A 24,897-nucleotide genomic window follows, 5' to 3' on the forward strand; every position below is an offset into this window, starting at 1 on the left:
AAAAGTACAAATAATATATCAATAAAATATACGATAACGCACCTATTTAAATTAGGTACATATATTTAACACTGGTGCATTCGGATGCATTATAGGAAATTATTCTGTGGGGACCTCTACTATAGTATTTTTAATCTTTTGGGATATTTTCAAGAATTTAAATGATTGGTTAATATTGTTGTTATCGTTTTTTTTTTTTTTAGACTCAATATATTATGATTTATAAATAGGTAATTTTATACTATCAGATGCATATTTTATGAACGAAATTAAAAGGTTTCAGAATAATTATAAATATAAAATATATTAATACCGTATTCGAATTGCACATAAATAAATTATATTACGATATAAATAATAATATTGGGACTTTAACTATACCATAAACCATTATCAATGGCATACAGTAGGTATGATGATACAGATACTCGTAGATGGTGCCATAGGGTCATGACCCACCACACTGTGTCCTGTTTAATAATAAACATTTTTAATATAATAAGACTAATCAATTATTTAACTAATTATTTTTTACTTTTATTAATATTTATAATTTGATTATTTGTTTTAAATAATTATATTTTAAGGTTCTGTTTATTATAGTTTGTTTATTTGATTTAAATAATTTTTTTAATGTATTTGTTTTTTTTTTTTTTTTGTAGCTTGTGTATAACCGTTTAAGTCGTATCATTAATTATTAAAATAATTATTTATAGTTAATGATAATATTAATGATATTAAGCAATTTAAATTGCGGTATACAATATATCACATTTTGTAGTTTTGCGCAATATATAATATAAATGACACAGCTACATAAATGATTGTTATATAGGATGGACATTTTTCTTAACAAAAAAATAAAAAATAAAAAATTTCAGTAACAGCAATTGATTTTGTAAATCTAGTACAAAACACCAATATCGCTATGATAAAAATTAATATTTCTTATATCAAGAGAAATAATTTAATTTATGAAATATTTATTGAAATAACAGTTGATATGTAGCAGAGGTCGAAACTTATCCAAGTATTTCATTGTTAAATACAAAATGTTATATTTATAAATACTGAGATAGGTATTAGAAATATAGGCAGGTACGCTATGTAGTATATTATATAGATATAATAGAGGAATGCCAGTGTAAAGAAGGAAATCAACAGTGGACCGTAAATTCATTATCTATAACAATTAATAGAGAAGTTTTATGAACATGACAAGGACTTGTTCGTAATCTTATTCGTAGACTTTAAGCAATCTTATGATAGTATTAACTAAGATCTTTAATTATGAACCACATTGAGGAAATTTTAAATCCCAGAAAACTGATCATAATTATTGAAATATGTAACGTAAACTGTTCAAGTTGAACACCGCCTAATGTAAAGTCTGGTTCTGATGGTATAATAATTAATAGATTCCACCCACCATAAATTGTCTTATATTATATTTTAACTCTATTAGATTTTTAATCAGATCGTTTTTAATTCAAATTCTTGATTTGAAGTTTAAACGAGGTAACAAATAATACAGATAAACTAATAGTCTGGCCTCAGAATAAGTCTCGTTATCAACAAACATAAAACCAAGTTCCTACCTATTAATGACTAGGCATGTTATGAACACATTAAAACTTAGTGTAGGCAACTAACAACTATTATGATCTTTCGAATAAGTGGATAATTTAAATACCTAGGTGTCAACATTAACATTAAAAAGTAGGTAACTGTACTGCTGTACAGTAGGTGTCGAGTGTACCTCATCATTGAGTATAGGTCACTATAAATAATGGACTTGTTAAATTTTAATTCAATGATAAATCATTGCATACAGAAAGCGACTATGGGTGGAGACGGTCTGTCAGCCAACATTACTAAGTATATTTTATCATGTATTTTTATTGATATTATAATGATTTATATTTTACTAATAGTAAATAGTAATACTGTGTAAATTGTATTTTAATTTTTCCAAAATGATTGCATTTATTGTAATGTTAATTATTATAAATTTATAATATAACAGTAGATACATTATATATATATGTACTTATATCATAATAATACGAGTATATTATTGTTATTTACTCTTGAGTAACTCAAAATTGAGTCAATATTGACTTACCATAGAATAAGTGTGAATAAGTTCGTGATATAAATATATATATTTTTATAGGTATTAGTTTGAAATCATTCAAAGTATTTTTTTTAATTCAGTGTATAGATAAAGCAAAATGTATAATAATATACGCTAAAATTATCCTCAAATAATATTTTTAAATTACAACGAAATAACTAAAATTGTTATTCTTCGTTTGAATATTTAGTATCATCAACATTATAAGTTCAGATTTTTATCTAAACAACTATGATAATATTTTTTCTTATGATTTTAAATTGTATTACTTATACGCTATACCTATTGGGAAACTTGTAAGTTTTATAGCATTTAAAAGCATCAACTAAAAAAAAATAAAATGACTCTTTAAATCTTCAAATGAAAACTTAACATGAAGATATTGAAATATTTCTACTTCTTATTATAACATAATAATTATATTAAAATATATTTAATCTTTATATTAATTAAACTAAATATTATATTAGATTATTTAAAAAACATAAAAATTAAATTGATCAAATTTATTAATTTAATCAAGAACAACATTATAAAATAAGAATTGCATGTGATGACAAAATAATGACCCATTTGATAATGATAAATTCATAGTAATGCAAAACCATTGATTGTATAATGATTATAAAATCTATGGCAAAACTATCAGAATTTGTGATTGTTGAATCGGTTTATGCACTAATTAAACCAGTTCAAAAATTGTAGTCTCCATTCATGCAGCTAAAAGATCAAACAATTTAGATGCTAAGTTTTAGAGGACCTTGCACTTGCTAAAGAGTTAATAACAAATGATAATAATAATGATTAATGAATAACTAAAGAATAATGAATAATTAGTAAGTTCATTAATTTCGGATAATAAAATCATAATATATAATATATATATATATATATGTGTGTTTATGTGTTATAACACAAATACTTTTTTTAGAAAACCTACACACTATTGAAAGTGGAAAAATTGTCATTAAATACAGCATTAATAGGAGCAATCGATATTTACTTTATATCTAATGTTTTAAAATATTTTAGTTATTGAGGAAAGAACTAAAAAAAATAATTATTGATTTAAGTCTTTGCGTCTACACTATTATTTACTGTGAATGTTGAATGAAATATATTCAAATAAGTATGTATTTTTAATAAGATTTTCTAAATTTTTTTTGTCCGTAAGGTTTTATTTTTAATTTATATATACAGCTTTAATGGCATGTGTTTCAAAAAACATTTAAAATAAATAAAATCCCATTAACTTATCTTTGTTTTATTATCCGGTTTCATTTTAAACTCAAATGATGAAAATACTTTTTACAAAGTAGCAATAATTATATTTGTCATTTCTTACTAAAACAAATGAATTATAATTTTGTGGTTTTGTTTTGTAAGAAGCGTTTTTGTAATTACATTTATTTTATTTATATTACTATTGTGTCAATCAAAATTTTACTGAAGTACCTGAGTATAGAAAGAAAGACCTATACAATTATTTATTTATTTTTAATTCTTATTTTTATTGCTTTACGAGAAGCAATTTTTAAATTTCTTTAAATGAGTACCTACCAATAATATTGTATAACATTATATTTAATATTTATATATTATTCTAATAGTTGAATGAAAATCATCATTTTTAGTATAATCAATTTTTTATTTTTTATTTTGCTACTAATTGAATAATATTAATTTTGTATTATATAGTAATATTAAAGTAAGGAAAAAAAACTTTTACGTGCATAACGTTTTTTTTTTTAAATTATTTTTATCAATGTACTATTTCACATGGTATAACCATCATAATAGCAGTTACAAATTTAACTGAAACGCCGGTTCACCGGTTGTGAACCTAACTGTGGCACTATTATAGTACTGCAGAGTATGAAATATAACCTTGGCACGGTTTCTGAACTAACCACTGCATAGATAAAACACGGTAAATAAGAGCAACTATGCATGGTATATTATACGACCTGCAGAGAATTTGTACTGCACGGTGTCATCCATGTTAAAATTCGGTATACGCTCAAAATGTATATCTACTGCATTTTGTCTGAACTTGAATTTTTACTTGGTGCATTACTTAAGAATGTACTTTGGTTTAAAACTTGTGTATACAAATTTCGCACTGAATATTGCCGGATTACGTGTGATTCAACTTTCTTAGCATTTTTATGAACATGCGAAATACTCCTTTTACAAACACAAGGGAAAATGCAATCACCTTTGAACTCGTAACAAATTCTGTTTATGTATTCTAAAATTTAGAATCTAAATCAAGTTTCTTCAAAACTTAAAGTACCTACATTATATACTCCTCGTTAAAATTATGATAAACACATCGGGTCATTCTTTTTACTTGTGTAGAATATAATTATTTATACAAAAAATTAAAATAAATTACTTTATTAGCTAGGTATATTAAAAAAACATATCATGAATTGATGAATTAATGTATTTAATGATATAGAACAGTGGTCGGCAACCTTTTTGGACTCCCGGGCCGCATTCATAAATTAATAAGAGTTCGCGGGCCAAACAAAAATATAAATGTTATATTCCAAATTTATTTATCAAAAAAAAAAAAAAATTTAAAGCGGGCCGCCGGTTGCCGACCACTGATATAAAACATAGATTATAGATTAACAGACCGTCTCCGCTCAGAATCGTTTTACTTATATAATTATGATGTATATGGTATATATGGTATATATATATATGGTATTGAATTCAAATTTAACACACCTATAACAGTGATTCACTTGACATATAATATGTACAACAGAGATGGTACCCACTTGTCAAACTATTTTTGTCTTAAGTTTAATAAGTAAATTTAAAAGTACTAGGATAGTAGGATGATTTTTACCTCTCTAAAGTATACAAATTATAGATCCAATTGTGTCCAATCTCAAAGTTAAATATAAAATTATTTTTTTAACTTCTAATCACGTACACACACAAAAAAAATCTAAAATTAAAAATATTAAATTTCTTTAAAGTATAAATACATTAAAATGTGTATAAAATATAAATACTTAAAAATTGCATAAAATATAAAGGAAATTCAAATAACTGTGGAATGTTTCAAGTTTTTACAGAAATTATTTTTTTGAATGATAACTAAATAACAAAAATGTAATAAGAAATAATGCACATATTACTAATTATATTAACAAAATGCTTAGAGTAGTAAGTAACTGTCCAAAACCACAAAAGAGAAACTTTACACTTGCTATTTGTCGTCACTGGTGACTAGTAGGAATGTATGACTGTGTGACATAGTTACTACAGGAGTAAAGGAATTGAGGAAAAATTATTAACCTTCAAAAGAAAAATTTTTCAGAAAATAAATAGACCTGCGCAAGTTGAAAACGGAGAATATGAGGCTAAATGCATAAAAGACGATAAAATTCTGAAGTTTCTAGTTCAGCATTTTACTCAACCTTACTAGGCTGTACCTACCTACAACAAATAAAATATTAGAATGTTCCTATTTTCTGTAGTCAAAATTATTGGTTGGAAACTACCAATTGGAAGCCAACAAATGAACAGACAAAAGGAAAAATTCACAAGAGAGTTGAATAAAGTAATGAAAATTAAATTATCTCGTGTCTCAATAGGAATGGAAACTACAACAAACACTTAGTGTCAAAAGCATGTATAATACATATACTATAATATAATTTAATATAATATAATATATTATAATATAATTGGCCTGTCAAGCGAAAATTATCAAAAATCAATTTTACTGTAGATAGTGTATTATACTGTTTAGTTAGGTATTTAATTTCTTTATACAATTCAAATATATTCTTTGTATATTTGTTTATTTTCATTCAATAATTATCTATTTTGTAATATAATTACCTATATTTAATGTAGAAATAAAAACTTTTAAAAATATCCATGCTAAAAGTATATTTTTTAAATTAGGTTGGAAGAACTCAGGAATTGATTTACTCTATTGTTCACTTCAAATAATTAAAAACAAAAAAAGAACCTTGAAATAATTTAAATCTGACTCAGTTGATTTTGGACACGCTTAGGTGATCTGCAATAAATACATCAAATGAATGCCGATAACCGAATGGTTTGAATAAATAATGGATTTACTGGATCATTATAATTATTTTTTCTACAATATAAAATAATAAATATTATATTGACATAGTTATATTGAATTATATAAAAACAAGGAAATGTAACTATGAACGAGATTAACGTGCGGTGCACTCCTTTCTGTAAAATAAAATATACCTACCTACCTAATCACCAAATGTAACGGCTAGTTAATGGTTTGATGTACCAGAAGGCCAGAACTATAAAAATAAAAGCTAAAAATCAAATCTCCGACTACATATAGGTACTCGAAAAGTCGAAACCCGTTAACCAGAACTATATTAATAAGGAATATGTTTCATTACTCCAGGAATTAGGATTTTAATAATTTAATTTATAAGTTTAGGTACCTAATAAATGTAATTCCCAATGTCCATGCTACCAAATATTCTTTTTTCTTAAAAAAAATAATAAACCTGCATGTATTGTTAGATCTTAAAACTGTTGGGATACTCAAGTAATGTTAAGCTGAGACAAAATTCGGTATATTTCGTCTATTTTATACTTATGTTAGTACCTATATTTAATATCCACAGCCGTAGCTAGGGCTAGCAAGTGGCAAGATTCATGCAGGCAAAGGAGCAGCAAATATGGCTTTTGAAAAAGCAAAATCCAAAATAAAATATGCTTATATTACTGTAATTGTTTATTATTTATATTTTATTAGAATACGCGCAAGTTAGTTATACTACTTATACTATATAGCAAGGATGGCAAATCCATGACACGCGTGCCCGAGATGACACGCGAAAAATTTTTTCATGGCACGCCCTATAAAAAAAAAGGTAATTTTGGGCACGCATTGTTCTGTCGTTTTCAAAAGGTTTTCCATCCCTGCTATATAGTATATAGTATATATTAATATAAATCATAAATATATGCCAAATTTAGGCTATTTAAATTAAATTACCATTCAATAATACACAAAATATATAGGTATATATTTAATAAACAATTATGTACCTATTACAAAATGCTTACAATTAAAAATATAGTATATTATTATAATATTTTACCGACTATTTATAACAATCTTAAAAATGTATTTGCAGTATTATTATTATTAAATATATGATATATTATGTTAAAGCGAAAAATATAATTCAAAATTCAATTCCCGTCAACATATAAATATGAATTTATTGGTAGCCAGTAGGTCTATATACCTATTCATATTCTCATATTTCAATATTTAATCATTTATATTATTATAAGTTCACGAAAGGAAGTTTTAGAAGAAATTTGACTGTGAGTTGTTTATTATTGTCAGTATACAAAATATAATGAATTTACTTATATTAATGTAAGTTGTAATCTAGATTTTAATAAAATTATTATATGTAAGAATGAAAATATTTTATAGGTATTGGTATTTAAAAAGCCGCTATTATACCATTTGTTGGTTTTTATTTGTTATCGATTAAATTTGAATTCAAATAATTTAAAAACATTAGTTTGTTGATATGTTTGAAAAAACAATAGGTATTAAAAAAAAAATTTGAATTAACATAAATAAACATATATAATATCTCGTTTGTAAAAAAGTTATGTGTGGGGGGATGTACAATGGCAGAAATATATTAAATTGCCAGGAGCACTGATAGACCTCGCTACGACTCGACCAATACTTAATATGTATAATCTATACTGACTGACTACACTTATCCAAGTACTTACTTAATAGTCTTGTAGTTTTTGTACCATATGTAGGTTAGTAAGTTTTTTTTATCAATACAGTCGCGCTGGAGTAATATCATCAATCAACTTTTATATAATCCAGTATTAAATAATTTAGTGCTACTGCTACATGAGACATGGGTATTAAAACTTGTTTGTAGAAGTAATTTTAAATTAACTATTGCGCCACTGACTTATCGTGGACAGGTATTATATTCGTTGGTTGTTGGCACGGATAAAATTGATAAGGTCTTGTTGATAACACAGAACATAACAATATTGTTGATAAGCGTTAATAAGGACATCTGGACATTTAAATTTTTTAAATTGTAAAACATTTCTAATCGGCGACTGTTACTTATTCAACGATTTTATCAATCAAAATGAATAATTAAAATGTTTTTTTATGATGTTATTATTAATTTTAAAAATGTTTTGAATTCAAGTATATTGTAGTCGTTATGAATTCAGATTTACCGCCATATTGTCAACCTGGACCATCCACATCAAAAGATGAAAACCATTCACGAACAAGCACTGATGAAGAACTCCAGTTCCCTCCTTACCACTTTCAACTGGATTCAGCACAACCGTCCACATCTGCTGCACAGCTTACTTATCCAGTGCCTCTATCACCCTGGCCAAACAGTCAAAGTTTTCCTTCATATATGCCAATAGCGGTAAATCCTACACAGCCATTTTACCCATCAACCTCTAGCTTAAGACTGCCACCTGCTGAACAAGTACCACCAAATTGTTTAGATTGGACCATTAATCCTATTAAACCTCCACCGCAACAGTTTAAAACTACGTCGGAGCCATTGTTCGCACTTGGATATAATTCAACCATATCAGAAAATTGGATGGAAGGAGATAAAGGTCTACAATACAGTATCAAAAATTTCACATTTTGTACTAAAAGAATTAACAGTTCAAAAGCAACTACTAGCTCCAATCAAGTAAATCAATATGACTCTTTGCTCGTCTCCATCCCACAGGTATTTAAATACTTTGATTTTTGTACAAACAATATCTGACAAAACCTATTATTATTTTATCTTAACAACTCAATTAATTTCATTAGTTTAATATAAATTAAATTTATATTATTATAGGCTCTAGAAGGAGATTATCATTACTATGTATGGCCTGCGTCACCTGTACTTGCATGGATTATATGGGAACATAGACTTGAATTGCCTGGTAAAAGAATATTAGAAGTTGGTTCTGGAACTTCTTTACCTGGTATAGTAGCTGCTAAATGTGGGGCTATTGTTACGTTAACTGATGATCCCACAATACCTGGAACTATTAAACATGTTCAGAAGTGTTGCTATATGAATGGCTTATATCCCGAACAAGTAAATGTTTTTTATATTATTTGTATAAATTATTATTTCATAATACTGATTATTTGTAGATAAGAGTACTTGGATTACAATGGGGCTACTTTTTCCGTGAAACTTTAAACATTGGACCATTTGATTTGATTATTGGATCAGATTGTTTTTACGAACCAAACATGTTTGAGGATCTAATTGCAACTATATCATTTTTATTAGAACGTAATCCATTGGCCAAGTTTATGACAACATATCATGAAAGAGATCCAGAATACGGAATTGATGAACTTGCTGCAAAATGGAAACTTAATTGTACACACAAACCACTTGAAGACTTGGGTCAAAACAATGAGCTAGATATTTATGAACTTATGAAAGGAAATGATATACATTTAATAGAAATTACCAAAAAAGTATTAAAAAAAAGTGAAACCTGATATTATTTTATGTTATTCATAGTGATTTATTTTATTCCGTCCAGAATTCAAAATATTTAATTAGAAGAAATCAAACTAACAATTATCTTTTAATATTAAGAAATTATAATTTTTAAATTCAGAACATGTTACCTATTTAAGTAAATATTTTTTTTTTTTTTTAATATTTTGTACTGATATTGTTAATATTGATTTTAATTGTATAAACAATTTTATATTTGTATATGTAGACTATTTAAAAAATTCTCATCATTTTTTGGTCAGGTAAGTTACATAGCCACATAGGCAAATTAGGTCTTCACACTCTCTCCATACCACCAAGTTGAGCCAAAAGATAAAATAATTTATACTACCTACCATGACTATATAATCATTATACAATGCATTTTGTTTAGGATTATTGTGTAGGATTGACTATGAATTAAATTACTGGTTTTACTAGGCAAAATATTAATAAACTAAAATAAAGTAAATAATAATGTATAAACTAAAGTTTTATTAAAGACAAAAATAACTGAACTCTATTAAGTATTGCATGTTAAGTTATGGAGATATCAGTATTCATTAAAATTATTATGAGCAGTTAATTTGGCATGTTCCTGTGCTTGACTTTGGCCAATCATAATACAACCACATTCAAGGCACTTAAGTGTAAATCGATTTACATCTGTATACTGTCTACTAGACTTTGCTTCATTAGCTAACATCTGAGCAGCATCTAACATGCGATCATCATTTGTTGGGAATAATGTTTGAATCTCTTCAGGCTGCAATTATTACAAACAAATATAATTAAATAAGATTAAATATTGTAAAATGTTTATATAAATAAAATACTCACATTAGCTGGTGATTCCAAATACAATGGATCATAATGTATACCATCATAAATAAGGAATACTCGATGAGGATAGTCCTTATCCTCGCCAAATTTACTAATAGAACCACTTTGAGTATCAATCACGGCAATTTCCATGCCATAGAAGTTTGACAGTATAGATACTTCAATAGCACCACCCCATGAATTTGGATTCCGTATCCATTCACAATAGTCTTTGTTTGGTTTTCCAAGTACTGCTTCACTAAATTCTATTTGATTATCTTTTACTGCATTAGCTATTATTTCGCGCATAAAGTTGCCACTACTCAAATCAATTTTACCTAAAAAAATATTAGTCATTATGTTTAATATTTTAAAAACAAAAAACATTACACCAAACTTAAAATTATCTACAACTTTGTGATTATTTTTCTCCGTGGTAAAATAAAACAAAATTTGACTAAAAAATTAATCAAATATGAAGTAGTAAAATGTTAAGTACAAAGAATCTTCAGTATTATTATTATTTTTTATCTTTTATCAGTAACAACAGTAACAAGCTTAATTAGGAATTTAGAGTTTTAAGACTATTTCCAGTACCTATCTAAGTAAATATATTATCAACAAATATTATTTAATAAGGACACAAAACATTGATGACAACTGACAAATATGAAGCAATTAAATAGGAAAAGGTACCTATTATTTTTATACATTGTCTCAAATAACATTAAACTACATAGGTAATCCCAATAAAATAGAAATATTTAATAAAAAAAATTAAATTAATATTACCTCCCAATACAAATCCCAAACTGGTGAACAAACAAGAATTATCAGCAGGTACAACTTTACGCAAAATCAACGGTACTTCATTTCCAACCTCTTGTTCTGTGATATGCTTTAGAATATTACTCTCTGTTTTTACTTTGAGTTGTTGCACACCAATACTAGTTGAGTCTACTTCAGCTATGATTGTATCACCTGACTTAAGACCAACATCTTCAATAGTACCTTCTAATTTTTGTATGGACTTAGGTGGAAAACCAAACAATAGTTTAATGCTATCCACTGGTATTTCACTCAGTACAGACACCTGCTCTTTCAAAATAGATATTGAACAATTCAAAGGAATTGTCATGGGAAATGTTCCCGAACGGCATTTCAGCCGTAACACTACGTCCGACATTGGTCAACTACGTTTGTTGTAAGACATAATTTCATAAAAATGTCTATAAACAATTGTACTTATAAATGTAATATTATAAAAAGTCACTGTAAATAATACGTGTTATGATAAAAACTAAAAATATTGAAGAAAATTTTGATCAAAAATATAGTAACAAGAGAACTTTACTACAGACTCGGTAGAGAGGGAAATTATAAAATAAAAAACTGGATTGTGAGATAGGTATTATTTTCTTTGTCTATAAACCCGATCATGGTCGGAATGATAGTAGGCACCCAACCATATTGCTATAAAATGCGCGGCGATTTATATTTGAAATTGTATGATTTGTAATTTAAGCAGATGAAGACGTGACCTGTAATCTATCTTTTACAATTGTATTTTATATTTAGTATTTACTACTATAAAAATGTTGAAAATTAGTGAAACATTTAACTCATATGCTGCAAATCTTTTAATTAAGTTAAAGCATAATAAAAAATCAATGTTTTATGATTTTTCAACAAACGATTGTTGTACATTAAATTATGTAATTAAATAAAACATATAAATTATAAACATAAGATTATCACGTATAAAATAGTGACTTTAGATCACAATTAAAGATATATCTTAAACCACGCTTTAGATTTATCTTATTTTGAATCTTATTTAACACTATATAAAATATATATATATATCTTATTTTACTAGTGTTCTATGCCAAAATGGTACTCAGTTTGACAGTTTCCCTGTCAATTTGAAAACCTGAAATATATTTATAAATATTTAACATTACACAATATGCAATGCGTACACCCTAGCATTGATGCTATTAAAACAAGGTCACATACGAGTATTGTCAGTGGCGTAACTGGGAAAAAATCTAGGGGGGGCAATGTATAATGAATTTAATATATTTATTATTATCAAAACCCTGACACCCCTCCCCCACCGGTTAAAATATATACCTTAAGCTTTCAAAAAATTGTCAGGGGGGCAAGTGCCCCCACTTGCCCCCCCACAATTACGCCACTAAGTATTGTCATACATAAACTGATATTATATTAGTTTATTTATTCTACATTACAGTTTACTGCAATTTATTCCATTTGGTGATTTTATAACATAAAAAAAGGGTGGGCAAGTGGGTATCGCTCTGCTGTATGGTATAGGTAGAGAAATATGAAAGATGAAAAGTCCATGTTTTGGAAATGATTTTAAGCAAATAATTGTTTCTTGAACTCAAAGAAACATTTATCAAATCCACACGTAGTGGTAATTTGTGCTAAATATTTCCTTATAGTCCTGACACAAGGTAATGGTACCTACCTAACAATAGTATATTTTTTAAAAATGCATAAACTTATATGTAATAACATACACAGCTGATCCAATCTTCGATGTAGCGATTTCATTTTCTATTTGAATTATTAGATGATGCAAACATTTCTTGAATTTTTATAATTTAGTTTTGTGCAATTTTGGACACTGCATTCTTTAATAAAACAGAACAATCTACATTTACAAATTCTTTTTAATAATTTTAATTTTTGAAGCTTTTTTTTTTTTTGTCTAATATTATTTATATTTTTCCTTAAAAAATTGAACTGTGTTTATTAGGTGTTGTTATAACTTATAATACATACCTATTCGTTTACACTTTCTTGTATTTGTTTCCCCCCCCCTTTTTTTTAACCTAATATAGAAAAACAAAAATTACATTTTGTTTGTTTATGTAGGATTATTTAAAGAATTATCATGAGAACTTGAAGGAAAACTAATTAGTAAGTATTTTGAATGATGAAACTTTTCATCATTATAAATACGTCAGACTGTATTAGGTTCTGTTGGAATAAAAGTACTAGTAGGTACAAATAGTAGCTTTAGAAAATTTAAAAACTATATTTTCTGCTTCATAAAAATCTAGTTAGGTATATTTGATATTAGTTCGAGTTTCTCAATGTTAAAAATTTGGATATTGTTGAATAAAATCAGTTTAACTATAGTCTGCTCATCAATAGTAAGTAATAACCGCCTTTTCAAAGTATGGTGTTAATCTGGACTCGACTTACATGGAGGAAGGTATATATCTACATAATACTAAATACATATACTTTAAAGCATAAGGATTAGGGATCCATTTTACAAATTCAATTTTTAATATGTAGCAGGTATATAGGCACTTGAAAAAACAGCTCTCAAATAGTTTTTCTTAATACATAAATTTAGCATCTCTAACATTTAATCTTTAATGTTGAAAGTGTGCAAAAATTTTGAATACCTATAATGAAATCATAAAATCATGAAAATAATTTTAGTACAGTAAATTTTTTTTTAGAACCACACAGTAAAGATAATATATTTTAAGTTCTAAGAATATGAATTTCACATAATGTCATTAATCATTATCATAGGTAAAACTAGGCATTTTCATTAGAACAGGTTAAATAAGATTCGAGTAAGGTGGGTAAATATCTGAAAGAAAATGTATTGATACCAATGTCTTAATCTAGATTTTTATTTTTTCATTTATAACATAATCATTACCATGTAATATAGTTTAAAATAAACAAATTAAAGTACTTACTGTTAATCATTGAATGATTTTAAAATTTATTTATTTAACTTAAAAACAATTTTCTTAAGATAACCTCTAATTCTTTCTCATTTCAAACTAAAACCATAATACCTAACTAAGTCTTATTCGCCAGTCGTAGAGACAGTTTAAAAGAAATTGGTACTGTTATATATTTATTCATTATTTATTATGATGATCTAGGAGACATGTTGTATTACTGTTTTAAATTTTAATAATATTTCTAATTTTTAGAAAACGTACATTCCTTTAGTTACAATTAAATATGTAGCCAGTGTTTCAATGTTGGAATATTCTGCATATATTGATGATTGATCATATTTATTTTATAGCTAACTTCTTAAGTTCTATCTAACTAGCCAAGTTCCAGATATTTAAATACAAGAAAAATAATATGTAACAATAGTAATATAAATATTTTTAATCCTACCTTCCTACCAAATTACCAAATTTAATAGACAATACATTTTAAAATTAATAAATTTCCCTATTATTTTTCAATTTTTATTTTTGTTTATTCATTTAAAAAAGCCTGGCAGCCAAAGCCATTAGCTGTCACAAAAGTTTCTTTTCAAACTTTTAAGTAGTTATTTGATGATGTCTACTTAAATTGCTAGTAGATACTTGGAATAACAAAAAATATTCGATTTTATAAAATCATAATCCTGAATAAAAGTTTTTAAATAATATTATTTAAGTGTATATACAAATTATAATATTCAAAATATATATTTGATGAATAATTAATTATCTGGTTTTAAACTGCAATTTCCATTAAGTATGTGTTGTTCAGGTTCATTATGGTTGCTTTGTGTAAAATAAGCATTTAAACTTTTTTCAATACGATCCATTATAGCTTTCAAATCATTACGTGTACCTAAAATAAATAAGTAAGTCATTAAATTTCAATACAATAAAATGAAGACAATTTTTTAAAATTAAGAAATTATTATATTTCTATCTAATTGCTAAGCATATTTTTATTGATATTTAAATAATAAATAAATAATGGCTAAAGTAAAATTGAAAAATGTCAATATTTAATGTTATTATAAGGCATTCAATATGCCTTGTTTTAAACTTTAAATATCTATATTATTGGATCCAACAAAAAAGGAATTGGTTTTGATTTATATGAATTATTTAGTTATTTAATATTCATAATAGATTGAAAAAGTATATGCTGTATAATTTATTTTAACGGTAACAGTATAATACTTACAAATAATACGACTACGTATTAATCTTATTTGATATACATCAATGTCATTCCTAGGAAAGTCTTGGTCATCCACTAAAGGTTCATCCATACCAACTCTATGCTAAAATTTAAAATGTAATAAATATTTGATCCTATTACCTCATAAAAATTAATTACATCTGTCTTTTTGTCTTTCAATGAACATCATTTGAAATTTTTATTTTAAACTTAAATACATTACCATTTAGTGCTTTAAAGTTTAAATTAACCATTGTTAGTAAGACTTAATTAAATAAATTAAATAATAATGACAAAAAAAAAAAAAAATGTTCTCTCTATGATTCTCTGTCTTGTGCTTTGTCTTTAAGTTGTTTGTACGAATCGACTCTTAAATCTTTGATTACTTGATTTATATAACATGTTCTTGACCTATCTCTTCCGCGTTTCCCTTCTATCATACCTTCCAGTATGAGGCTATGGAGTTCTTTATTATGTCTTAACGTATGACCGATCATATGGCATCACCTTGATCTTAAATTATTTAGCAATGTTCTTTTCTCTTTGACTAAATCTAATACTTCTTCGTTCGTTTTCAATTCCGTCCATTTTATTTTCTCCATTTTACGCCAACACCATGTTTCAAAAGCTTCTAGAGTGGTTTCATCTTTTTTTTTCAACGTCCATAGTTATACTATATGTTATATATATTATATGTTATACTAAGATAGATAGGTAGATAATAAAGTGGTGTGGACATAATTCTTTTAAATTTTTAATAACATTGTTACAGATAATAAAAACATTGCTATGTAAAATTAATCAATTTAATAGGCTGATCATGTTTAAGATACTATTAATACTTGATATAATATTATTAGCTTATTAAATGTTTGGTGATTGTTTATGAAACCTGGGAAATAATATTAGTTAAAATATTTTAAAATTTAAATTAGTATGTTTAACTGTGAACTTAAATTTATAAATATATTAAATTAATTTAGGTTAAACTAGTAACTAAGACAAAACTCAATTTCTGTTTACCGACTGTAAAACTTCTCCAAAAGTTTTCAATTGTTGTTCAAGTTTTTCCTTTTCATTCATCATGTCAAGAATTTCTCTTCTAGTTATATTTTTGGTTTCTATTGCAGAAGGCATGATTAAATGATTATTATCAATTAATATTACTAAATATTAAAAATTTGTTATTAATTATAGATAATATAATTATATAAAAAAGATTATAATAAAAATACTATGTATCTGAAAAAATGATTTTTATTTAAATGCTTTATCACTATCAGTAATCGGTAAAATCGAATTTATTATTTTTATTCAAAAGCAAAATAATAAAATATAGTTATTTTGTTTAATAAATAATAACAATTACTATCAACTTAAAATCTAAAAAGTCAGTCGCAATCACGAATCTTATAGTTACAATCAGAAATTTAGCACATGTTTGATGATATACTATCAAAAAATCATATTTATCACAGTTCTATGCATGTCGACATTGTCAAGCATGGGCCATGGGGTAATCAGTTAAAGCCGTTTGAGGTTATGCCACTTATTCTTTAGATTACTTTGTAAACAACACGACAAAGCTACAACACGTTTTTTATCGAATTTTCTAATATTTCTGTTATTTTTTTCTATTTCACGCTAAAATGCCCATGCAAAAGAAAAAGGTATGTACAATTTTTTATAAGGACGTCAAAATGCATTATTATACATGTATATTTTTTAGTTTCAATCCGGCGAGGGAGCCAGATATGTCACAAGGCGAGCAGCTTTAAATAAACTTCAGCTATCGTTGAAAGATTTTCGTACACTATGCATAATCAAAGGAATCTATCCAAGAGAACCGGCTCACCGTCGGCGAGCTCAGAGAGGAAAGAGTGGTATACATATTCTGTATCTAAAAAAAGATATACTGTTTCTGTTGCACGAACCCATGATATGGAAATTACGAGATCTTCAAGTAACTTTGGTCTACAAAATATATATTTTACACTTTTTTAATAATAATCATTTGTAGGTGCACTTAAATCGATTACGTCGAGCCAAAGGAATGCATCAAAAAGATATGATAAAACGATATGCTAATACTATCCCACGTGTTGCCATTGATCACGTAGTGAAAGAGCGATATCCAACATTTATTGATGCATTACGTGATATGGACGATGCTTTAACCCTTTGCTGTTTGTTTGCCACTTTTCCAAAGTTAAAAAGCATTCCTCCAAATTTAATTGCATTATGCCGTCGCCTAACTGTTGAGTTTATGCATGTATGCATTGCTGCACGTGCTTTACGCAAGGTATTCATTTCTATCAAAGGGATTTATTTTCAAGTTGAATTAAAAGGCCAAGCTATTACATGGGTTATCCCTCATAATTATCCACATGAGGTAAGATTTGGATATTTTTTCAACTACAATTTATGTAATAATAACAATGAACTTTCTTTTAGCCACAAAAAAAGCAAGAGGTTGATTTTTATACTATGGCCACTTTTGCAGATTTTTACTCAACTGCATTAGGTTTTGTAAACTTCCGTCTTTATCACAGTTTAAACCTGCACTATCCTCCACGACTTGGTTCATACAATGGTGATTATTCAAGTTTCTTTTGTGTTAAATGTTATTAAAATATAATTTTGTTTTAGCTGAAAGACTCGAAGAAGAAATTTTAGAAGAAAATGAAACAAGTGATCGCGTAGCTGCATTAAATTTACCGTTATTAAAAACTGCAGAAGATGTTGAAGACCCTGCTGATGCAGAGTTAGATTTAGATACTTTTGCAATGGTATAATATGGATTAAAATGTACTTATTATTGAATATTAAATAACTATTAATTTTATTTTAGGATGGTGATGAATCAAAAGCTGAAGAAGCACGTAAAGAATACGAAAAAGTAAGAAAATTAAAAAAATTGTTTGAAGGACTTAAAGTATTCTTAAACAGAGAAGTTCCCAGAGAGCCTTTGGTATTTGCACTTAGATGTTTTGGAGCTCAAGTATCTTGGGATGAAACCACATTCCCAGAAGGTGCTACTTTTTCAGAAACTGATGAAACTATTACTCATCAAATAGTGGACAGACCTGATGTTGAGAAACAATATATTTCAAGGTAATTTGAATTATTTATATTTATGCAATTGTTAGTTTTAGTTCAAAATTAAATTTCAAAAAATTAACCTTACCACAACCCTCTTGTTCTATATAGATCAAATAATTTCTTTATCTGTTCATAATATTACTGAATGAACTAGGTTTTTTTTCATTCCTGTAATACGATAATAAGCGATATATTATCAGCATCATTTTTATTTATTGCTATTCATTTTTAATAGTAATGAGTACCTATAATTACTTATTTTATAACATTATAATATTTCCTTAATTATTTTACAGATATTATATTCAGCCACAGTGGGTGTTTGATTGCATAAATGCACGTGAACTTTTCCCAGTTGATAAATATTTTATTGGTACATCATTACCTCCTCATTTGTCACCATTTACTGTTGAATATCGTACACAACGTTATGTTCCACCTGAAGAAAAAGCCTTAACTGATCCATCTGTAATAGTTAATAAAGGTAATATATATATAATATTATTTTATTGTTATAAAAAAACAAATACCAATAAATTTTTATTTTCTATAGATCAAGAATTATTGGATGAAATTTCTGATAATGATATCGAAGACATTGAAGATGATAAAAAAGAATCTGAGGATGAAACCATGGAAGCTGATGATGAGGATCTAGATGAATACGATGGTGAAATGACAGAAGAACAATTAGCTGAAATTAAAGTAAATAAAAGTTGTATATTATTTTTTTATAATAATATTAATTTTTTTTCTTTCAATTATTTAGCGTAAAAAAATGAAGGTAGAGTCAGGTACACCAGAAGTAATAAATAAAGGAAAACTTAGACGTGAAATGCATCAAATGAAACTCCTTAAAGAAAAAATGATTCAAAAGAAATATAGAAACCTCTATAAAAGTATGAAGTCAGGTAGAATGAAGAGAGAAAAAGAAATTAAGTTACTTAAATACAAAAGACGTATTCATGAGAGGACTAGTGTTGAAAATAAACGTGCAGAGATTAGAGCACGAAGAGCACAAGCTGCTACATTGATGTAAAATGTATAATTGATTATTATGAATAATTTTATATTTATAAAAAATAAATCTTTTAACAGTTGAAAGATTGTGTTATTTATTTAATGTGAATTTATAATTATAATTATTTTTAGTATTGCTATCAATAAAATATATTAAAGTTAAAATTTATGATACAATTAATATAAAACTTATTAAGTCTTAAATAAATAACATAAAATTATAAAATTTTAATTAAATAACGAATAATTAAGTGTTTTTATATTATACTATAAAATTATGTATGCATAACTATAAACCTTTCAATTTAAAGTAATAATGACTTCCATTAGTCATTTTTTAGATTCTGAGCCTCACAATGAATTTAATATTTATTTGTTTTAAAATGTGTTATTTTTTTGTGCGTTTGTACGTTTTATAGTAGAAATAAAATAAAAATTGCATTGATCTTCAACTCTAAGGGTAGTTTCTAATAGCAAATTGGATCTAGTTGGGTTTTTTTAAGGCCAACTAAACTATGATTTTTTTCACACCATTCTACTACAGTTAGTCTGTATGGACTTGCATATAAGTTAATAAAAATTAGTAATATTACCATTGGTTGTAAATACATAAATAATTAAATTAAATAAATAGCTAATACCAACACATAAAATATCAGAAATAAGACTATCTCCCAGCAAAGGCATACCTAAGGAAAAGGGGTTTTCAGGTCTGGAATCCTTCCTTTGATTTACAGAAATGCTTAAGGTACAAACCACTGATTGTATAATACTTTTTAAAATTTGGACCCACTCTTTGAAAAATTCTTGGATACACCCCTGTCTTCTTGTAGCTTGCTGGACAATTGTCAGATCTAAGGCAAACTACTATTAAACAACCAATACATATATCCATATCTTTTTTTCACTTAATAGTATAACTATTATCATAAACTATCATTTTAAATCCATTGTCTAATATCTGCCCACTTATTTCGGTATTGAAGCAATTGCCTCAAAAAAAGCCTTCTTTAGCATGCCACTGCTAGCTCCATGCATTATCATTTTAAATTGTAAGCAAAAATATAATTATTGACATCAAATAATCAAATATTTACTGTTATCTACTCAGTGATAAACAATAACTACCATATAGCAGTGCAAATTCCACGATTTTTATTTTATTATATAAATTAAAATTGTATATTTTGAAGTATTTTGCATAAGAGCATATTATTTTGTAATATTAACTTTTAAGATTATATTATAAGATACATATTTCATGGTTTTTTGAGGCGTAAATATATATTATTATAACTTTTCTGGTGTATACAAATCTATATTTTATTAATTTTTTATAAAAATACTATTTTATTTTTTATATTTGAGACTATAATTACCTAGAATTTATTAAAAAATTATGTTTAAAATAGTTTTAATTATAATTAATATTACAATTATTTTCTTCAACTTAAAAATGTACATATTTTAAGTTTTACTTTACCGATACTTACGAAAAAGTATAAGTATTGTATGCCGTATAAATTTGAACAACTTAAAATTATTTATTTGAATATTTAAACATTTACCAGTAGTTTTTAAATGTTAGCACAAGATTATAATTTTCAAAAATATATGATGTTTTATATTTATATTTCATTCACATATAAACAAACAATTATTAAGAAATTGAAATAACCGTTTCAAAATTAATCAATAATAAATAAAAACTAGCAATAACTTTAATAAATAATAATTCAAAAAAAATTATAATATCTAGTATTTATATGGTAATGAAAATAAATGTTCTATCAACTTGGTGGTAGTGGTGTATTTTCATCAGAATAATCATCATCTTCTTCTTCATCATCTTCTAACTCAGGCATGGGAAATCTAAGTATAGCCGCAACACCAGTAATTTGAGATAATTCTAGAGAAATCAAAATATTTTTAATGTGAAAATGATTAAACATAATATCAACTTACGTTCTCCGGTAACATGCATACTTGAAAAAATTTTGACATCACCCCCAGATTCTTTGACACTATCTACTAGTTTAACATAACGTTTACGCTCAGCAATATTTTGACTCCTAAATAATGACATATTAATGTCAACTTATAACTAATAATAGTTGGATAAAATATAGTGCACTGACCTGAATAAACTATCAGTGATAAGTAAAGTTTCAATTCCTAATACTTCATTAGCTTTTTCCACATGATTAATACCATAAAAAGCTCTGGTTGATTCGGATTGCAATGTTTTATAAAAGTTCTCCAACACTTTCAATTCACCTAATGCTTTTGTATCTTCGAGTTTGGCAGCTATTGATGGATTTGATAGAACTTCTGAAAAAAAATATAATATCAGTAGTCATTGAGCAATTTCCAAATAAACAAATTTATTTTCAATTTTTAAAAACATTAAATGATAAATGTTAAATAATTTAAATGTATATGAATATAAAATATAATAAATTAAAGATTATCTATTTTATGATTTTAATAAATACTTATAAGTATACACATATTCATTACCAATTACCAATTATTTATAAACATAATTTAATTTATTATAAATTAATAAAAGTGATGTAACGTATATTATTATTTCTATATTAAGTAATATAAAGAAATAATAATAAAAAAAAATTATTATGACCTCAAAATGAAGAAACAAATTATTAATAAAATAATATCAATATTTTACCTTTTAAAGAATGTTTGAATCCACTTGATGCATGTGCAGTTATAAATTTAGATTTATTTTCCAAAATTGTTTTGTTATCTGTTTTTACAGCTTCTTGCATCACGTATTCAAAAAATTGATCTCTTACAAAACCAGGACTTGCAATTATTGTACACTTAACAATATCAAATCTGATATGGCGCAATATTGCTTGCATCACCAAGTCGAAAAATCTTAAAATTCCCTACATTTTTTTTTTTTTTTTGATAATTAATCAAGTGTTCTAGAAGATATCATTATTTAAATACTTTTTCATGTTGCTTTACATCTCCTTTTCGTTTTCGTGGTATATTTTGATCAATTTTGGCCCGTACTATTGTTCGACTACCAGAAATTAAACATACATGTGCTAAACCTTCTTGCATTATGACTGCCGCTACATCTGCTGTCTAAAATAATGTTAAAAATTTACAATTATTTAAATATACTAAATAGGAATAATAATATTCTTATATACTAATTAATAAAACCTGTGCTGGATCAGTGGCCATTTCAATTCTTCCTAAATCAATTGAATCCCATTCTTCTTTCATTAAAGTAAATTTTCTGTTTAATTCTAAATCAATGGTATGATAGGCACCCATCTAAAAAATACAATTATACTATTTATGTTTGAAAGAACATACCAAGGAAGTTGCATTGCTGTGTAGTAAATGTCGTGTGTACCTAATCATTGAATAGGTTGCTATGGTGGGTATGTAAAATTTGAATTCAATGATAAACTATTCTTAAAAAAAACTAACAGGATCTGCAAATCTATATTCCTAACCTATTATTCTTTTAGTAAAACGTTAGGTTGATGAAAATGTTGTCAAAAATAAAACATATATATTACAGTATTACTATTTTTATATTTATTAGTCAAAACTGAAGGTTCTGAAAAGTACTGGACAATTTTGATTCTTTAAAGTACCAACTAGATCCAATTTTTTATCAGAAACCTCCCTTAAAAATTAAAGCATATTTACTGTTTTTAAAAAAGACAGTGTAAAAGAAAAAACAACACACTATACAATCAATGCATAAATTGTTATTCACAGACCTAAAATAATCACTTACTTTGACATACTCATTTTCTTCAATATTTCTTCCTTTTAATCGCAATAGGCAAGCTTGAGTGTCAAAATCTACAGTCTCAACACTAATAGTTAATGTTGTTCGTACACGATGACTAGTGGACGATCCAGTAGCTGATTCATTTTGTACTTTTCTGTAAAATTATAAAAAAAACATAAGCATATACTTTACATACCACTAGTAATAAACTTAAAAAGTGAAGTATATATATACAATTTACAGTAGTTATTTAATATAGATTACCATTTCAAAATTAAAATATATTTTATACATCTAATATAAAGATCAAAAAATCATTTTTTCTGGGATTTTAACTTTGCCTAAAATAAATTTGAATCATCAGCAAAAATGATTAATTTTATATATATTATTTCTAATTATATGGTTAAATTTAAACTTTATTAAGCATCTAAAAATTGAATTATTATACCATAAAATACAACTTCTTTTGACAATAAGTTTAAAACAATAATGTAATTCAATAGCATTTAAAAACTGCATAACAATTTTAAGCTAATGACCTTTATTGTAGTTGAAGTTTCAGATTAATATAAAAAAAACAACTAATTTTAAGACAGACTTCTAAAAAAAAATTAGTAAAATATTTGTAATGACTTATAGTTTTCTATCTATACCTTATAGTTGATGCACGGATTTGATCACCTTGTCTTATAATATTGTATGCTTGCCACATGTCTTCAGCTTCTTCAGGTATAAGTACAATGACTCTAAAATATTTTATAGAGATATTTTAACCATTGATTTTATGATATTTTATATGTATCGTCATAAATGTATAAATGCAATCAATACAAACCCTTTGCCATCTTTTTCGATGTCTTTATGAACGAGCTTCATTTTGTTATTGCTAAAAGTCGTCAGACATTCCAAGATGATCAATACAATTTAAATTACAGTGTCTGCTTACGTTTAAATTTTAAAAAGATTCATATAAATTGTTGGTAGAAACACGATTGGTTTCATCATTGACTTGGAAGATGTTTCAATGAAACTTAGATAACAATTAGTAGTTATACATTAATGTAAATACATCAATATAAAAAATTTTAAACTAAATTTAATAATATTGATATTTGATACTTAGATAGACGTTGCACAGTAAACGTGGACTACGTTCAATGATACCAAGTTATCAAATATCAATATAGCACTATTTGGTATTTGCATATTATATAGCACAAAAACGAAATGTTTTGAGTAAGTGATTTGAGAATGTTTTATGACGCGCGGAACTTGATAACAGATAAGAAATAAGAATTAAGAAACAAGTGAGCGTATATATAAATATAATAATATTTATTTCGATAATGTTGTTAGAAAAAAAATAATTTAAAATTTAAATATCGCTAAGAACATGATATCATACCATCATATAATTTTCGATCGTTTAATGTTTTAAATACGATTTTTACGGTATTGTTTGTATT

At 26.0% G+C, this 24,897-nt stretch overlaps 5 protein-coding genes across 5 annotated transcripts; 2 read left to right on the forward strand and 3 right to left on the reverse strand.

The window, feature by feature from the left end:
• The first annotated feature begins 8,213 nt into the window (after positions 1-8,213).
• LOC132920934 (uncharacterized) lies at positions 8,214-9,936 on the forward strand. Its single transcript, XM_060983677.1, has 3 exons — positions 8,214-8,931; positions 9,049-9,294; positions 9,354-9,936. Exons 1-3 carry the CDS (start codon positions 8,395-8,397, stop codon positions 9,711-9,713), a joined length of 1,143 nt encoding a protein of 380 aa, XP_060839660.1. The 5' UTR covers positions 8,214-8,394; the 3' UTR covers positions 9,714-9,936.
• A 250-nt stretch (positions 9,937-10,186) lies between these two features.
• LOC132920935 (ubiquitin thioesterase OTU1) lies at positions 10,187-11,914 on the reverse strand. Its single transcript, XM_060983678.1, has 3 exons — positions 11,329-11,914; positions 10,555-10,874; positions 10,187-10,480 (listed from the first exon to the last, which is right to left on the reverse strand). Exons 1-3 carry the CDS (start codon positions 11,720-11,722, stop codon positions 10,268-10,270), a joined length of 927 nt encoding a protein of 308 aa, XP_060839661.1. The 5' UTR covers positions 11,723-11,914; the 3' UTR covers positions 10,187-10,267.
• A 3,056-nt stretch (positions 11,915-14,970) lies between these two features.
• On the reverse strand, positions 14,971-16,877 carry LOC132920285 (26S proteasome non-ATPase regulatory subunit 9). Its single transcript, XM_060982537.1, has 3 exons — positions 16,543-16,877; positions 15,523-15,622; positions 14,971-15,177 (listed from the first exon to the last, which is right to left on the reverse strand). Exons 1-3 carry the CDS (start codon positions 16,654-16,656, stop codon positions 15,044-15,046), a joined length of 348 nt encoding a protein of 115 aa, XP_060838520.1. The 5' UTR covers positions 16,657-16,877; the 3' UTR covers positions 14,971-15,043.
• A 152-nt stretch (positions 16,878-17,029) lies between these two features.
• On the forward strand, positions 17,030-19,725 carry LOC132920282 (pescadillo homolog). Its single transcript, XM_060982534.1, has 9 exons — positions 17,030-17,189; positions 17,249-17,482; positions 17,540-17,911; positions 17,974-18,112; positions 18,169-18,308; positions 18,371-18,633; positions 18,918-19,105; positions 19,175-19,326; positions 19,391-19,725. Exons 1-9 carry the CDS (start codon positions 17,169-17,171, stop codon positions 19,658-19,660), a joined length of 1,779 nt encoding a protein of 592 aa, XP_060838517.1. The 5' UTR covers positions 17,030-17,168; the 3' UTR covers positions 19,661-19,725.
• A 1,517-nt stretch (positions 19,726-21,242) lies between these two features.
• Positions 21,243-24,656, reverse strand: LOC132920283 (protein pelota). The gene is made up of 9 exons (XM_060982535.1): positions 24,267-24,656; positions 24,085-24,177; positions 23,432-23,582; positions 22,843-22,956; positions 22,621-22,761; positions 22,334-22,556; positions 21,780-21,972; positions 21,607-21,713; positions 21,243-21,550 (listed from the first exon to the last, which is right to left on the reverse strand). The coding sequence occupies exons 1-9, from the start codon at positions 24,305-24,307 to the stop codon at positions 21,432-21,434; spliced, it is 1,182 nt and encodes a 393-aa protein (XP_060838518.1). The 5' UTR covers positions 24,308-24,656; the 3' UTR covers positions 21,243-21,431.
• Between the last annotated feature and the right edge of the window lie 241 nt (positions 24,657-24,897).

The sequence above is a fragment of the Rhopalosiphum padi genome, chromosome 2 (genome assembly GCF_020882245.1).
Source record: "Rhopalosiphum padi isolate XX-2018 chromosome 2, ASM2088224v1, whole genome shotgun sequence".
Lineage (NCBI taxonomy): Eukaryota > Metazoa > Arthropoda > Insecta > Hemiptera > Aphididae > Rhopalosiphum > Rhopalosiphum padi.

Excerpts from the sequence above, each read along its gene's own strand:
- LOC132920282 (XM_060982534.1), top strand. The coding sequence starts at position 17,169 with ATGCCCATGCAAAAGAAAAAG. Across the intron at positions 18,113-18,168 it reads ACGACTTGGTTCATACAATG|CTGAAAGACTCGAAGAAGAA; the intron begins GTGATTATTCAA and ends ATTTTGTTTTAG. Across the intron at positions 19,327-19,390 it reads AACAATTAGCTGAAATTAAA|CGTAAAAAAATGAAGGTAGA; the intron begins GTAAATAAAAGT and ends TCAATTATTTAG.
- LOC132920283 (XM_060982535.1), bottom strand. The coding sequence starts at position 24,307 with ATGAAGCTCGTTCATAAAGACATCGAAAAAGATGGCAAAGG. Across the intron at positions 22,957-23,431 it reads AAGAAAATGAGTATGTCAAA|ATGGGTGCCTATCATACCAT; the intron begins GTAAGTGATTAT and ends TGTATTTTTTAG. Across the intron at positions 22,762-22,842 it reads TGGCCACTGATCCAGCACAG|ACAGCAGATGTAGCGGCAGT; the intron begins GTTTTATTAATT and ends ACATTATTTTAG.
- LOC132920935 (XM_060983678.1), bottom strand. The coding sequence starts at position 11,722 with ATGTCGGACGTAGTGTTACGGCTGAAATGCCGTTCGGGAACATTTCCC. Across the intron at positions 10,875-11,328 it reads TTTGGGATTTGTATTGGGAG|GTAAAATTGATTTGAGTAGT; the intron begins GTAATATTAATT and ends ATATTTTTTTAG. Across the intron at positions 10,481-10,554 it reads ATTTGGAATCACCAGCTAAT|CCTGAAGAGATTCAAACATT; the intron begins GTGAGTATTTTA and ends TAATAATTGCAG.
- LOC132920934 (XM_060983677.1), top strand. The coding sequence starts at position 8,395 with ATGAATTCAGATTTACCGCCATATTGTCAACCTGGACCATCCACATCA. Across the intron at positions 8,932-9,048 it reads TGCTCGTCTCCATCCCACAG|GCTCTAGAAGGAGATTATCA; the intron begins GTATTTAAATAC and ends ATATTATTATAG. Across the intron at positions 9,295-9,353 it reads ATGGCTTATATCCCGAACAA|ATAAGAGTACTTGGATTACA; the intron begins GTAAATGTTTTT and ends GATTATTTGTAG.
- LOC132920285 (XM_060982537.1), bottom strand. The coding sequence starts at position 16,656 with ATGCCTTCTGCAATAGAAACCAAAAATATAACTAGAAGAGAAATTCTT. Across the intron at positions 15,623-16,542 it reads TTGGAGAAGTTTTACAGTCG|CATAGAGTTGGTATGGATGA; the intron begins GTAAACAGAAAT and ends TTTAAATTTTAG. Across the intron at positions 15,178-15,522 it reads AATACGTAGTCGTATTATTT|GTACACGTAATGATTTGAAA; the intron begins GTAAGTATTATA and ends TATTTATTTTAG.